The following is a 12310-nucleotide window of genomic DNA, read 5'->3' as shown; positions in this document are numbered from 1 at the left end:
CAAAATTATAGAACTGCAGTGCACCTCATCACGGGACATTGTGGCCTCAACAAACACCTACACACCATTCGCAAATCAGACACAAGTGCTTGTCCTAAATGCGGCGACGAAGAGGAGACTGTCTCACACTTTCTCGGACAGTGCCCGGCTATTGCCCAAATAAGAGGTCAATATTTCCGGGACTACTACCTCTCTGTCAATGACATATTCGACAACCAACACATCTCCACCATTGTCAACTTTACAAACCACACTAAACGCTTAGTGGTGCCAGAGGAGTTGGACCAGACAGGTGTAACATAGCGACTACTTTAACGCCGTCTTATTTCGCCTCTCTCTTCCACACTCAACCACCACTTAAGCGTTTATCTATGACACACCCCACAACACTTACCATCATCCTTGATTACACATCTTGATTCCACTGGCATCCTCCCACAGGACTGCCATACCCCAGAGGTATGCAAAGCATTCATATGCTATCCTCTCGTGGGCCAACCAGGCCCAGCCTCTCTAAAAAAAAAAAAAAAAAAAAAAAATGCAATGATTATTGATTATACATTTGACATTGTAATTTAAAGTAAGTAATATCATAAAATGCACACAACCTGTCGAGATTGATTGCTTCACGAATGTAACCACAATAAACTGTGTAGAATTCGGCCCGACACAATTGTGGTTAAATTGGAAGGAAACTGTTTATATATTGATGGGTTAGTTGTATAAAACTGGAAATTCTTGTTAATATTTGGATAAATTAGATAACACTAGAAACTCCAGGTTACCAAATGAACAGCAAATTTCCAGAAACCTGGACAGACATATCAATCAGATCGATCATGTAACAGATAGTCGTTTTAAAACACAAAGAATCCAAGAAACTAGTAATAGTTGGCAACACACATCTGTACTGGAATCCTAAATACCACATAATAGCACTGTTCCACATACACGCCCTGTGTAGCAAGATCCAGGCTGTTAGGGAGGTTTATCAGAAGCAGGGTGAGGGTGTCAGTGTGGTTATTTGTGGTGATATGAACTCTCAGACAACCAGTTTAGTTCATGCTTATCTCACTGATGGAGTGGTCTCACAGGTATCTGAAGTATTCTTATTCTCAGTTACTAATTGTATTTTATATATTGTGTTGTACTGCAATACAGGTTAGGCTGTTTTGCTTATAGTTCAAGTGGTTTACTTCATCGGAACATTTTTCACAACACACCATTATAGAGCGTTTCAGACTGTTGCTCCGAAAATCTGGAACCAACTACCTATACCAATTGAAATTAAGACTTGTTCTGATGTTGATCTGTTCAAAACATTATTAAAAACTCACCTGTTTAAGAAAAGTTATGGCTTGAGCGATTAATTGACAATATAACTTTATGTTATTTGCTTTAACTGTTTAGGATGCAACCTTTAATGTCATGATCTTTTTGAACTTATTAGCAATTAGACTGTTAGCTCGCTTCATAAGCATGTCATCTTCGTTCCAAAACTTTTTATGTCCTATAGCTATGCATACACTCCTTGATAGTTATCTTGATCTAGTATCTTTGTTTCACACAATAGAGCATAAGTTTTGTGGTTTATCCACTGGGCTTAGAGTTTGTGTTTAAGCTACCAAATTTTATTATTATATTTATTATATACATATCAATCCAGGTCGAGAATGGGGACGAATTGTAAAACTTCTTGCATAAAAATGTTCGGAATCCTTTAAAACTTACTCAGGCCCGGGGTGAACCAAACTACACAAACTATACTGCTGACTTTAAAGACGTTATTGATTATATCGTGTGTGACGAAAATTTAACGGTAAGTTGTTAAAGCTATAATAATCTCTTTTGATCATAATGATTACAAATAAATTCTCACTTAATACTATCTTGTTCTGATGTTCTCGTCTTAAAAAGATATAAGCTAATATTTGGATTTTACATCAGAACTATTTTCACAACTATAATCAAATAAATTTATTGAGGACGTTAAAGAAGGAATATATTTAAATTAGTCCAAGGAGTCATCACTCTCCTCGCGGCCTAAGATGGCGTTAATCTTGTCGCATATCGTAGAGATCGTGATTTTATACTTTAAATACCTTTTTCTAATTTGTCAGGCTGGTCACGTGATTGCATCTCCAAATCTGTCTGATCTGGAGAAAAGTGAGGGATGTCCTAGTGCTATATTCCCCTCTGATCATCTTCCCATTATATCTGATATCTTACTTGGAGGTACTGTTTAGATCTTAACAACTTGAATTGTAGTCCTTTCTGCGAAATTTCATTTCGATCATGTGCAGTATTTTGTTGAATTTGTAAATTCGGGGATAAGTTATTATTGATATTATTGTATTGAGTATGATATCATATATTACAAACAGTTTTTTTTTAAAGTTAACGTTTAAATGTGATAATTTACATTGTTAATAATTTATGTGCTTTGATCATGTGGTGTGAATATTAGTAAGTTTTAATTTTATGTTACTATAACTATTATTTTAGCTTGGTTGTTTCTTTCGAATATAATAAACGTTTGAGCTTGAGTCATCGTTTCTAAAATTAGAGACTTTAGTTAATGAAATAAGATTATAAATTTTGGGATTCTGTCCCGGTGGTTGAACTGGGCAAATATTTTTAATTTTCATTGGATAAGGCACGTTATTAATGCCAAATTCCTTCACGATCGAATTTTAAATAAATGTACTTTATATACCTCTTATATTTCAATACCTCAGAATGTCTAAAGACTGTAAACAAGAGATCAAATCAGAACAAGTGGAGATCCCAGAAAAGTCAAACGGTTTCCTCTGCCCAATGTGTGGAGCACATTACTTTTCAGAAGACTACTTTGTTGAGCACATCAAAGAACATAAAACAATATCAAATTGTACAATAAAACAAGAACTTACATCTGAATCAGATAAACCATCTATTTTTATATGCAAGGTTTGTGCTGAACATGTTTACTCAGACACTCAGTTAATAGAACATGTAAAGCAGCACCATGATCATAGCAGCCCAGAAGTACCTGACTACTTTGATACTTCAGATAACTTGACTGGAACAGATCTTCAGAGGACATTAGTTCTGTCTCCTAGTGAGAGCCCGCCTGTGCGACCATTTGGGTGTTCACAGTGTACATTCAGTGCGGCATATTGGAGAATACTTAAAGAACATCAAAAGATTCACTCAGGTGAGAAACTCTTCAAGTGTTCAGAGTGTTCATTTGCTGCAAAACAAGCATGTAATCTTACGGTACATATGAGAACTCACTCAGGTGAGAAACCCTTCATGTGTTCTGAGTGTTCATATGCTGCAAGACAACCAGGTCATCTTACTGTACATATGAGAACTCACTCAGGTGAGAAACCCTTCAAGTGTTCAGAGTGTTCATTTGCTGCAAAACAAGCATGTAATCTTACGGTACATATGAGAACTCACTCAGGTGAGAAACCCTTCATGTGTTCTGAGTGTTCATATGCTGCAAGACAACCAGGTCATCTTACTGTACATATGAGAACTCACTCAGGTGAGAAACCCTTCAAGTGTTCAGAGTGTTCATTTGCTGCAAAACAAGCATGTAATCTTACGGTACATATGAGAACTCACTCAGGTGAGAAACCCTTCATGTGTTCTGAGTGTTCATATGCTGCAAGACAACCAGGTCATCTTACTGTACATATGAGAACTCACTCAGGTGAAAAACCCTTCAAGTGTTCAGAGTGTTCATTTGCTACAAAACAAGCATGTAATCTTACGGTACATATGAGAACCCACTCAGGTGAGAAACCCTTCAAGTGTTCTGAGTGTTCATATGCTGCAAGACAACCAGGTCATCTTACTGTACATATGAGAACTCACTCAGGTGAAAAACCCTTCAAGTGCTCTGAGTGTTCATTTGCTACAAAACAAGCAGGTGATCTTATTAGACATATGATAACTCACTCAGGTGAGAAACCCTTCAAATTTTCTGAGTGTTTATATATGCTGCAAGACAAGCAATGCATCTTACTAGACACAAGAGAACTCACACTGAGGAGAAATGATTCAAATGTTCACAGAGCTCTAATGCTGCAAGAAAAATGAGTGATCCTACAAGAAATATTAGAATCCACTACGGTGAGAAACTAAATTGGCAGTGGACCACTACTGCAAGATGTTGTTCAGTTCTTGATAAGATGTTAAGATGGTGAGACATTATGATTTGGTACCTTTATTGACATTAAGTATTGGAGCATCGTCGTGGTTGTATCTGTTTGAAATCCCCCCGTAATCAGTTTCGCAAATAGCTATTGTGTCAAAATTACACTACTAGAGCGTAATAATTTGAAAGTTACTAGATATGATGTATCTTACTCGCCATGTTCACTATAAAGTAACCGATTTTGATTTACCTTACTCGCCATGTTTACCAAAAGTTTCCTGTATCAATGTATCTTTCTCACTGCACCATTTTCATTTAAAGTTACCATTTTCAATGTACCTATCTCACCATGTTCAGTGTTCACTATTTTTTATGAAAAATGGCACGATTGATAGTTTTGGTTAATCGAGTTTCCGAATTGTAAAACCTACACTTACTTTAAAGTTAATGAAGTAAGTGTAGGTTACTACACTTGTTTAATTATTTCTTTATGTCCTCAAAATCTGAGTTAATAAGCAACAAATGGAGTGATACTGATAACTCCAGGTTAAAACGAAAACTAGAACGCAATTAATATAATAGTCATCAAAAAAATGGTTAAAAATGGCGAAAAATGGCAAAATGTTACAATTTGAAACCTGATTCACCATAAAAATCAATCACCAATTTTCACCATTTTACACCATTTTTCACCATTTTTCACCATTGGATACTTCCATCCGGGCAGTATCCAAGAAACCAAAGTCATTTTTAAATAATCTCTTGAATGTCCACAATATAATGGCACAACAGTAAATAAAACGTCTAACCTTGTTCCTATAGGAAGGATGACCTCCCCTGACGTGGAGTCAGCGCCACCTGCCATCAGGTCCCAGTGTACCCGGGCTGGTGTTATTGCTAAGTACTACCGCCGCAACTCCGGGGATGTGGAGTCTTCTCCCCTGTATAGTGCCTGGTTCAGGGAGGAGATCATTGCTGATCAGAGGTGAGGGGAATTAGGAACAACTGTGATCCTGAATCCTGATATTGTCGAATTAGGTCCATTAATTGCTAACTTTTAGATTCAGATAACTAATATCCTCGTTTTTCTTCAACTAAAAAGTTCTAATTTCTAGGTTCGAGAGGAGGAGGAAGCTACTGTCATTGAACAGAGCTAGGGATTGTTACAATGAAATGGAGGTTGAATATTCTGATAAGTACTGGTCTAATGCTAGACGCAACTCTCGACCATCTCTTCGTGGCAAGAGACAGGTAAACACTTTCAAATATCTCAAATAATTTAATTTTAACAGTTTTTAGGGTTAGACCGTGCATTGTGCTTGATCGACCTTTGGAATTCAATAGGATTAATGTATTATATCAAATGAATATGTTAATAGTATAATTTTAATTCGTTTTCTTAATGTTAATGGAATACGCATTATTATTATGTAATAATTTAATTCTATAATCACTTTCGATGCAGCATGATAGATCGCTCTATAAATAAAGTAAACAACAACATAACTTCAGGCGGACTGTAAGATCTGCCACACGGAGCTCACAGACTGGTCCCTCGTGACCTCGCCCTCACACGTGACTCCCCCCTCCCTCGTGACTCCCCTCACCTGCTTCCATCTCTTCCACACCTCCTGCTACCAGTACTGGCACACCAAGTCCAAGTCACCAGAAGATGGGAGCTGTTGTCCTGTTTGTGTCAAGATTAACACAAGTTTCAGTGAAGCCCCTACTCCTGATGACAAAGAAGATGACACGGTGGTTATATCCCCTGTGGTCCTCCAGCCGATACCTCTCGTCCTCAGAGACTCTCTGTTGTTGGTTACAAGTGAGACACTCCAAGAGGTCCTGACTGAAACGGAGGGTGCCACTATTGAAGTTACGGGTGTTACACAAATTAAAGAGAAGGAGGAAAAGGAGGTTGTTGTCCTGGAGATCTGAACGGATTGTCAGTTAGTGCAGAAATGGATTTTGTTGCGGACATGTAAGCTGGATTTTGGGGCTCACGTTTTTGCTTGACTTATAAGTTGGAGCTTCCTTATATTATTTACTTTATACTCAATGACTAACATCACTGTAATTTGAACTAACTATTAAGTTTATAATTTCTCGATATTTCTTACCCGACAATGTTCAGTGGGTTGCCAATTGCAATATCTTTTTTAATAGGTCCTAAGTTAAGTCGGCTTTATCATCATATTACGGACATTTTGAGTGACAATATGTAAGCTGTGTAGAGTGTTTGGGACACGGAATACTTGTTTGAATCAGACAGTTAGTGTTAGTTTGTAGTGAACCATCGCTGCTATGTCACTTTGGGAATGTTGTCGGATAAGAAAATAATTATTTGATTTTAGATGAACTAATAAAATTGGTCTCATAATTGATAAATGATACTTGACAGTTTCAAATTGTTTCTCGTTCGATTTGCGGTTTTTACTAAGACTAATATTAGAGTGTTCAGTGTATAAAAGATAAAATAACCTTCGCCTTTGTACATTGTCTGATGCTGTTAAAAACAAGGTTAAATTGAAAGGGGTTGACATTATACTCGTCAGTAAATATTATGTTAATAATAATTATCATTTTATAGATTTATAGCTGCTATGGTTTATTCTAAAACTATGAAATAAGATGCTAAGCCTAAGTATGTCTCACAGTTTTTATTATGCTCAATTTTTTGGAGTTTTTATGATCTATGTTTATCGTGTATTTGCCATATTTATTAAAACTTATTTACTTAATTTTTGATCTTTCAATCAAATTCTATAAGATGGTGCAGGTCTAGTACTGTTTAACCATAACTTTTCATTAAATTTGATAGCTTTTAATTGACATCGCAAATTCCTCTAATAGTGCTGGGGATCATATTTTGGTGGGTGTATTACTCAGAGAAAATGTTATAATGTTTGCTTTATCATTCTAACCATATTTAATGCTGTATTGCTATACGGGTTTGACTTTTCAAAAATACAGACACAGTAGTTATAATGTTTTAAATTATAATCAAACAAAATAATGAACAAAAACATTTATCAAATGATGTAGAGCATGCCCAAATAAATATTTGCTCATTGTAGCGAATTCTTGTTTAATCTGAATCTGAATAGTTTTCCGAAATTCACATCATCCAAGTTTGAAGTTCATGACGTACATATTATTATATTATTATGGAGTTGAGTGTTCAGTGTTCAGATAGCTAATTCGGTATCATAGTATAGACATGATTGATGATATCATACCAAGCCTTCTCCTTCAGTTGATACTTCTTCTTTACCACCTCTATCACAGCCAGACAATCATGGTAGTCCATCCCCTCCGGTTCAAATGGGTTGGGATCTATGTAAGTTTGTCTTGCCACTTCGTCAAGTATCTTGAGAGTAGCACCCACTGGTGTTTCTTTCATCATATCATCAGCTTCCTCTTCAACTTTCTTCTTCTTCTCCACTTTTGTGAGTGGTCTTATTGGAAATATGTGCACCAGCTCTGGTTTACAGCAGGCTCTTTGGGAGATGTTAGATTTCACTTCATTTACCAACTTTTGCGTACTTTCATCCGATTCGTCAGCTATTTCAATGAGGAAGATGATTGAGTTGAATACTTCCAGAGTAAAGACTGACACTAAAAGATCTATCATACAGTCGCTCACTTTGTTTAGTTTCCCACTAAAATCCAAGATGAGCAAGAAAGTATTCATTCCAAAACCTGACTTGTATCTCTTCTTGAATCTAAGGTAATTGGCCATCACCTGGATCTGCTGTTGAGCCACGCTAGCTGCAATCTTTTCGCTCTTATCAATATTTCCAGCAATGTGGAACCTCAATCCCAGACCATACACTTTGAGGACGTTTATCAGTGTGTACCGTATTTTGTCTTCTTTGACTGAGAGCATGTCTTTGATCATCTTAGTTTCCTCTGTGTTGTCCAGATTGATAATAAGATTTGCCTCTGCCCTACCTCTGGCGTAAACGTTTCCAAAATGATCCTCGATCTCCTTACCAAGCGGGTCCAGAAAACATTTGAACATCATGTTTCCCAACATGGTGTTCTTTGCCTGATCGTTGCCCAAGATAACAATATCAAACCGGGTCTGAAAGAACATCTTCAGTTTGGTAATTATCCTATGCTGCAGTGACATTGGTTTGTTCATGTAAGTATTCCAATCCAGATCCTCCTCTGACTGCTTCATGTTCCCTCCCGCCCCAAAGTAGTTGGGCACATAATACTTTCTAAAGGCCAAGGTGTGGTCTCCAGATTGTGACGTGGTTCCTGCCACTGAATTGGTTGTCTTGTTAGGACGGATCTTTTCTCTTGATTTGTCACCTGTAGAGGTAGCTGCTACGGAGCCTTTCTTTAACGTGGCCATACTCACTCCTTGAGTAGACTGTCGACGACGTGAAGCTATAACTGTGAAGTCTAACAGAGATCTAACAACAACGCTTCCGAGAAACTTGCTTCAGTGAATGACCATATTACTGTTCGGAAGTTCACCTGGTAATAGCTCACTTTTGTCACTTTGTGATGGCTCCTCAATTAGACTTTTGGTGAGAGCTCATCAATTTGGCTTTTGTTGATAGCTTTAGCCCATCAATTTGTCTCCGTAGATCTGTATTTTGCTGTTCTATATTATATAACACAAGGTCACACACGTCCCCTCAAAGTTCTAATGGTACCAATTTAATTGAAATGGAGTAGTTCTTAAGGAGTTGGGTTTTATAAAATCCCTTAATCTGTCGTGATATTATCATCAAAACGTCCACAATAATATCAAATGTAAACTATACATCATGACCACGTCTTGCTAATTATATTCACCAAATTTGCTTTTAACAGAACATAACTTAATTTCTCCCCGTACTAGGTTCGCCATGCTTGGATCAGAAGTGACACTAGTTTCCCTGTCTCTCCACGAACTAACGGACAATGAATACTCTGATAACATAAAACGTGGTGCTTACTGGGAACTAATGAAGCAAATCTGCAAGGTAGAAGATGATCAGGCTTGTTATGCCAACATTTTGGATTCTTTTACAAATCTGAAGTCGGACCATGAGAAATTAGTGTTGGTGGTTTCAGCCCTGAATGTTTTTATACAGAATAACTTTACTGGACCTCTGCTTTCTGCAGATATTCTTAAGTCAATTGAAGATGAGGATTCTGCTGCTACTAAACGTTTGAGTACCATTAATAATGCAATGTATCCTTTAGTCAAGTGCACTAAGCTTTTTGAACTGTGTCGTGACTATTTTTCATCCCAAGATTATTCAGTGTTGACCAATCAACTGTTTAAATTGCGATGCATATTCATCGAGCAAATGTTGATGGATGATTTATCTCCAGATCTCTTTGATAACATCGAAAAACTTATTAGCATTATAGAGGATCATAGCGAATTTGCCGCATTATCAAAAGAGGTTCGATGCAAGATTTTGGTTGAGTTTGGATTTGTATATCTAAACTTTCAACACATTTCGAAATCACGGAGGTACATGGAGATGGCTAAAAAGCTGATTAGTTTCAGCTTTAATCTCACTGGTGCCTTAGGAAAAAGAACGAAATATCAGGAGACACCTTTAGCGCAACTTAGAGTTGAGACCATCATTGAGGAAAACGTTGTCGATGTGACTCCTTTAGAGAATGAACCCCAGATCATTGATTTAAATGACGACACTTTGCTGGACAAAATCTCATTCGAGGACGAAAATATTAAGAACTCAGTCTCAAACCTGACTGCTCCATTTTTGTTGCACATGGCCTCACTCAAGTTGAAGGACTTTGCCATGGAAGACATGTTACGTGAGGAAGTGATAGCCTTTCTTGAGGGAATTATAGAAGGAAGGACATTTTCATATTGCATTGCCACACATGCCTACTTTCTGAGGAGCAAACTTGAAAAAACATCCATTAGAAGGCTCAGCCGTTGCATGGAACAGTTGGAAGAAGTGGTTCTTGGGTTCGACTGTAAAAAGGTTTGCTCGAGAACAGGGAGTCTATTCCAATCCGGACTTCCTCCAATGTGGAAACAACAAAAAGTACTTGCAGAGATGTATTCAGGTATTGGGTCCCACAAGAGTGCTTTAGATCTCTATGAGAAGTTGCAATTGAGAGAGGAGCAGATAAACTCTCTCATTGGTTCTGGAAGATATGAGGCTGCTGAGAAGCTGACTAGATCACTAATTGCTCAAGGTGAAACCCCCAAATTGTATTGCATCCTAGGGGACACAACTCAGGACATCACTCATTACGAGAGAGCCTGGGAACTGTCAGGCGAGTCGTCAGCTAGAGCCATGAAGTCCCTGGGATATCACTATTTTAACATCAAGGAGTACCGGAGGGCTTTAGTCTGCATGCAGAATTCTCTGGAATGCAACTATTTGCAGGGAGGTTTGTGGTTCACAGCTGGATGCACAGCTCTTGCCATACCAGAATTTGAGACTGCCATCAAGTGTTTCCAGACCTCTCTACATATAGATGACGAGTATTCTGAAGCATGGAGCAACCTGGGAGCTTGCTTTCAGAAAACAGGACAGTTGCGTAAAGCTTTCAGCTGTTTCAAAGAGGCTACACGGCGATCTTTTAACAACTGGAGAGTTTGGGAGAATTTCCTGACTGCTGCCGCTCAGATAAAAGATTTTGCAAGCATGATATTTGCTTATCGGCAAATCATAACAACCGGACAGAAGTACTGTGATAAAATAATACTGAATAGTCTCGTGTCTGCAGTTAGAGATAATATGACGTCAGTATCTGGGGAAGAAGGAATCAGGTACTACGACAAGATTATAGATCTCTTCAAATTTGCTAGCTCAAAAGTCACAACAAGCTTTGATCTGTGGAGGTCTTATGCTGCCATGTACCTTGATGTTCATGGTAGAGAGGATGTTGGTATGGGTATCGGTTACCTTATCAAAGCATATCATTCAGCTTCTTTGCACATTGAGAAGTCAATGGAAGACTTCTTGAAGTGCACCGAGTGTTCCAAAGTTCTTCATAAGTACGTCATGGCAGAAGCAAAAGATTCTCCTACCTACACTCAACATCTTCAGTCCTTGAAATCCATCCTTCAAATATTGATAACAAAAGGTCACAAACTATCCGAATCTATGCCTAATGAAGAGGCTGAGGAAAGGAAGTTGATTTTGGAGTATTTGAAAAACGCTTATCAGCAATTAGAAGAAGTCGAGGAAGCACAGTTATTTGTGTGAAATTCTTTGTATTTCTTGAATTTCTTTTAACATTAGGGTAATTTTTAGTTGTTTTCAGCGTTTTAGGTCGGTAGTTAATTTATTAAACTTTATCAAACTATCCTTTCTGGGATATATCAGTTTTATGGTGACGACAAGTTTTTATTATTTCGGTCTGTGGCTGTCTTATTCTACAAAATGATCATGTCAGTTGTTGTTGTAATGAATGAAGATAATGAGTGCAAGTGTATGATTTGAAATGTCATTCCTATATACGTCTGTCATACATAATTGTGTTAAAACATACCATTGGTATACCAATAATTCCAAGATCTACATTTTTCAACTTTCCTCACTCTCTCTCTCTCTCTTTCTATGTGTTTCAACTAAAATATCTGAGTTCAGGGGTGTAGGAAGCGGGGGGCAGGGGGGGCCATCGCCCCCCCCCCCCCCCCCCCCCCATGAAATCTGGCCAAGGGGCCAAAAAGGGCCAACTTTTTAATTTAAGTTTCAAAAAATTTTTCCCCCGAAAATTTTTTAAGTCGAAAATTTTCTCAGTCAAAAATTTTCAAAGTTTTCTTGGAAACTACTTTTGTTCATGTTTCATGCTACCCTGATCATTATGAGCCAAAAATATTTTTGTTGTTTTCGAAGTTCGATATACGATTTTGGACTCGAGGGTTCCCCTTTGTAATACGAGCTCGGAAGCGGGAGCTCTGCTTTCAGAGGTACGTATCGAGAATGACTCGGACCGAAATTTTCTAAGTCAGAAATTTTCAAAGTTTTCTTGGAAACTACTTTTGTTCATGTTTCATGCTACCCTGATCATTATGAGCCAAAAATATTTTTTTCGGTTTTCGAAGTTCGATATACGAATTTGGACTCGAGGGTGCCCCTTTGTAATGCGATCTCGGAAGGCAGGCCTCTCCTTCGCAATACGAGCTCGGAAGCCGGAGCTCTGCTTTCAGAGGTACGTATCGAG

At 37.9% G+C, this 12310-nt stretch overlaps 4 protein-coding genes across 4 annotated transcripts in view; all 4 read left to right on the top strand.

The window, feature by feature from the left end:
- The window catches only part of LOC134818462 (E3 SUMO-protein ligase RanBP2-like), a 47764-nt gene that overhangs the window by 16716 nt on the left and 18738 nt on the right, over positions 1-12310 (top strand). The window lies entirely within an intron of this gene.
- Positions 2729-4492, top strand: LOC134818463 (zinc finger protein 501-like). The gene has a single exon (XM_063828032.1). The coding sequence runs from the start codon at positions 2740-2742 to the stop codon at positions 4087-4089; it is 1350 nt and encodes a 449-aa protein (XP_063684102.1). The 5' UTR covers positions 2729-2739; the 3' UTR covers positions 4090-4492.
- Positions 4974-7382, top strand: LOC134817823 (uncharacterized). Its single transcript, XM_063827160.1, has 3 exons — positions 4974-5132; positions 5263-5398; positions 5660-7382. The coding sequence occupies exons 1-3, from the start codon at positions 4975-4977 to the stop codon at positions 6083-6085; spliced, it is 720 nt and encodes a 239-aa protein (XP_063683230.1). The 5' UTR covers position 4974; the 3' UTR covers positions 6086-7382.
- LOC134817822 (tetratricopeptide repeat protein 27-like) lies at positions 9010-11685 on the top strand. The gene has a single exon (XM_063827159.1). The coding sequence runs from the start codon at positions 9013-9015 to the stop codon at positions 11347-11349; it is 2337 nt and encodes a 778-aa protein (XP_063683229.1). The 5' UTR covers positions 9010-9012; the 3' UTR covers positions 11350-11685.

This window comes from Bolinopsis microptera, chromosome 7 (assembly GCF_026151205.1).
Source record: "Bolinopsis microptera isolate Bmic1 chromosome 7, MBARI_Bmic_1.0, whole genome shotgun sequence".
NCBI classification, from domain to species: Eukaryota; Metazoa; Ctenophora; class Tentaculata; order Lobata; family Bolinopsidae; genus Bolinopsis; species Bolinopsis microptera.
Note: the sequence above shows the minus strand (reverse complement) of the source record. Positions and strands in the feature narration are given on the sequence as shown.

Coding starts and splice junctions, on each gene's coding strand:
- LOC134818463 (XM_063828032.1), top strand. CDS start 2,740: ATGTCTAAAGACTGTAAACAAGAGATCAAATCAGAACAAGTGGAGATC.
- LOC134817823 (XM_063827160.1), top strand. CDS start 4,975: ATGACCTCCCCTGACGTGGAGTCAGCGCCACCTGCCATCAGGTCCCAG. Junction 5,133..5,262: donor GAGATCATTGCTGATCAGAG/GTGAGGGGAATT, acceptor TCTAATTTCTAG/GTTCGAGAGGAGGAGGAAGC. Junction 5,399..5,659: donor CTCTTCGTGGCAAGAGACAG/GTAAACACTTTC, acceptor ACATAACTTCAG/GCGGACTGTAAGATCTGCCA.
- LOC134817822 (XM_063827159.1), top strand. CDS start 9,013: ATGCTTGGATCAGAAGTGACACTAGTTTCCCTGTCTCTCCACGAACTA.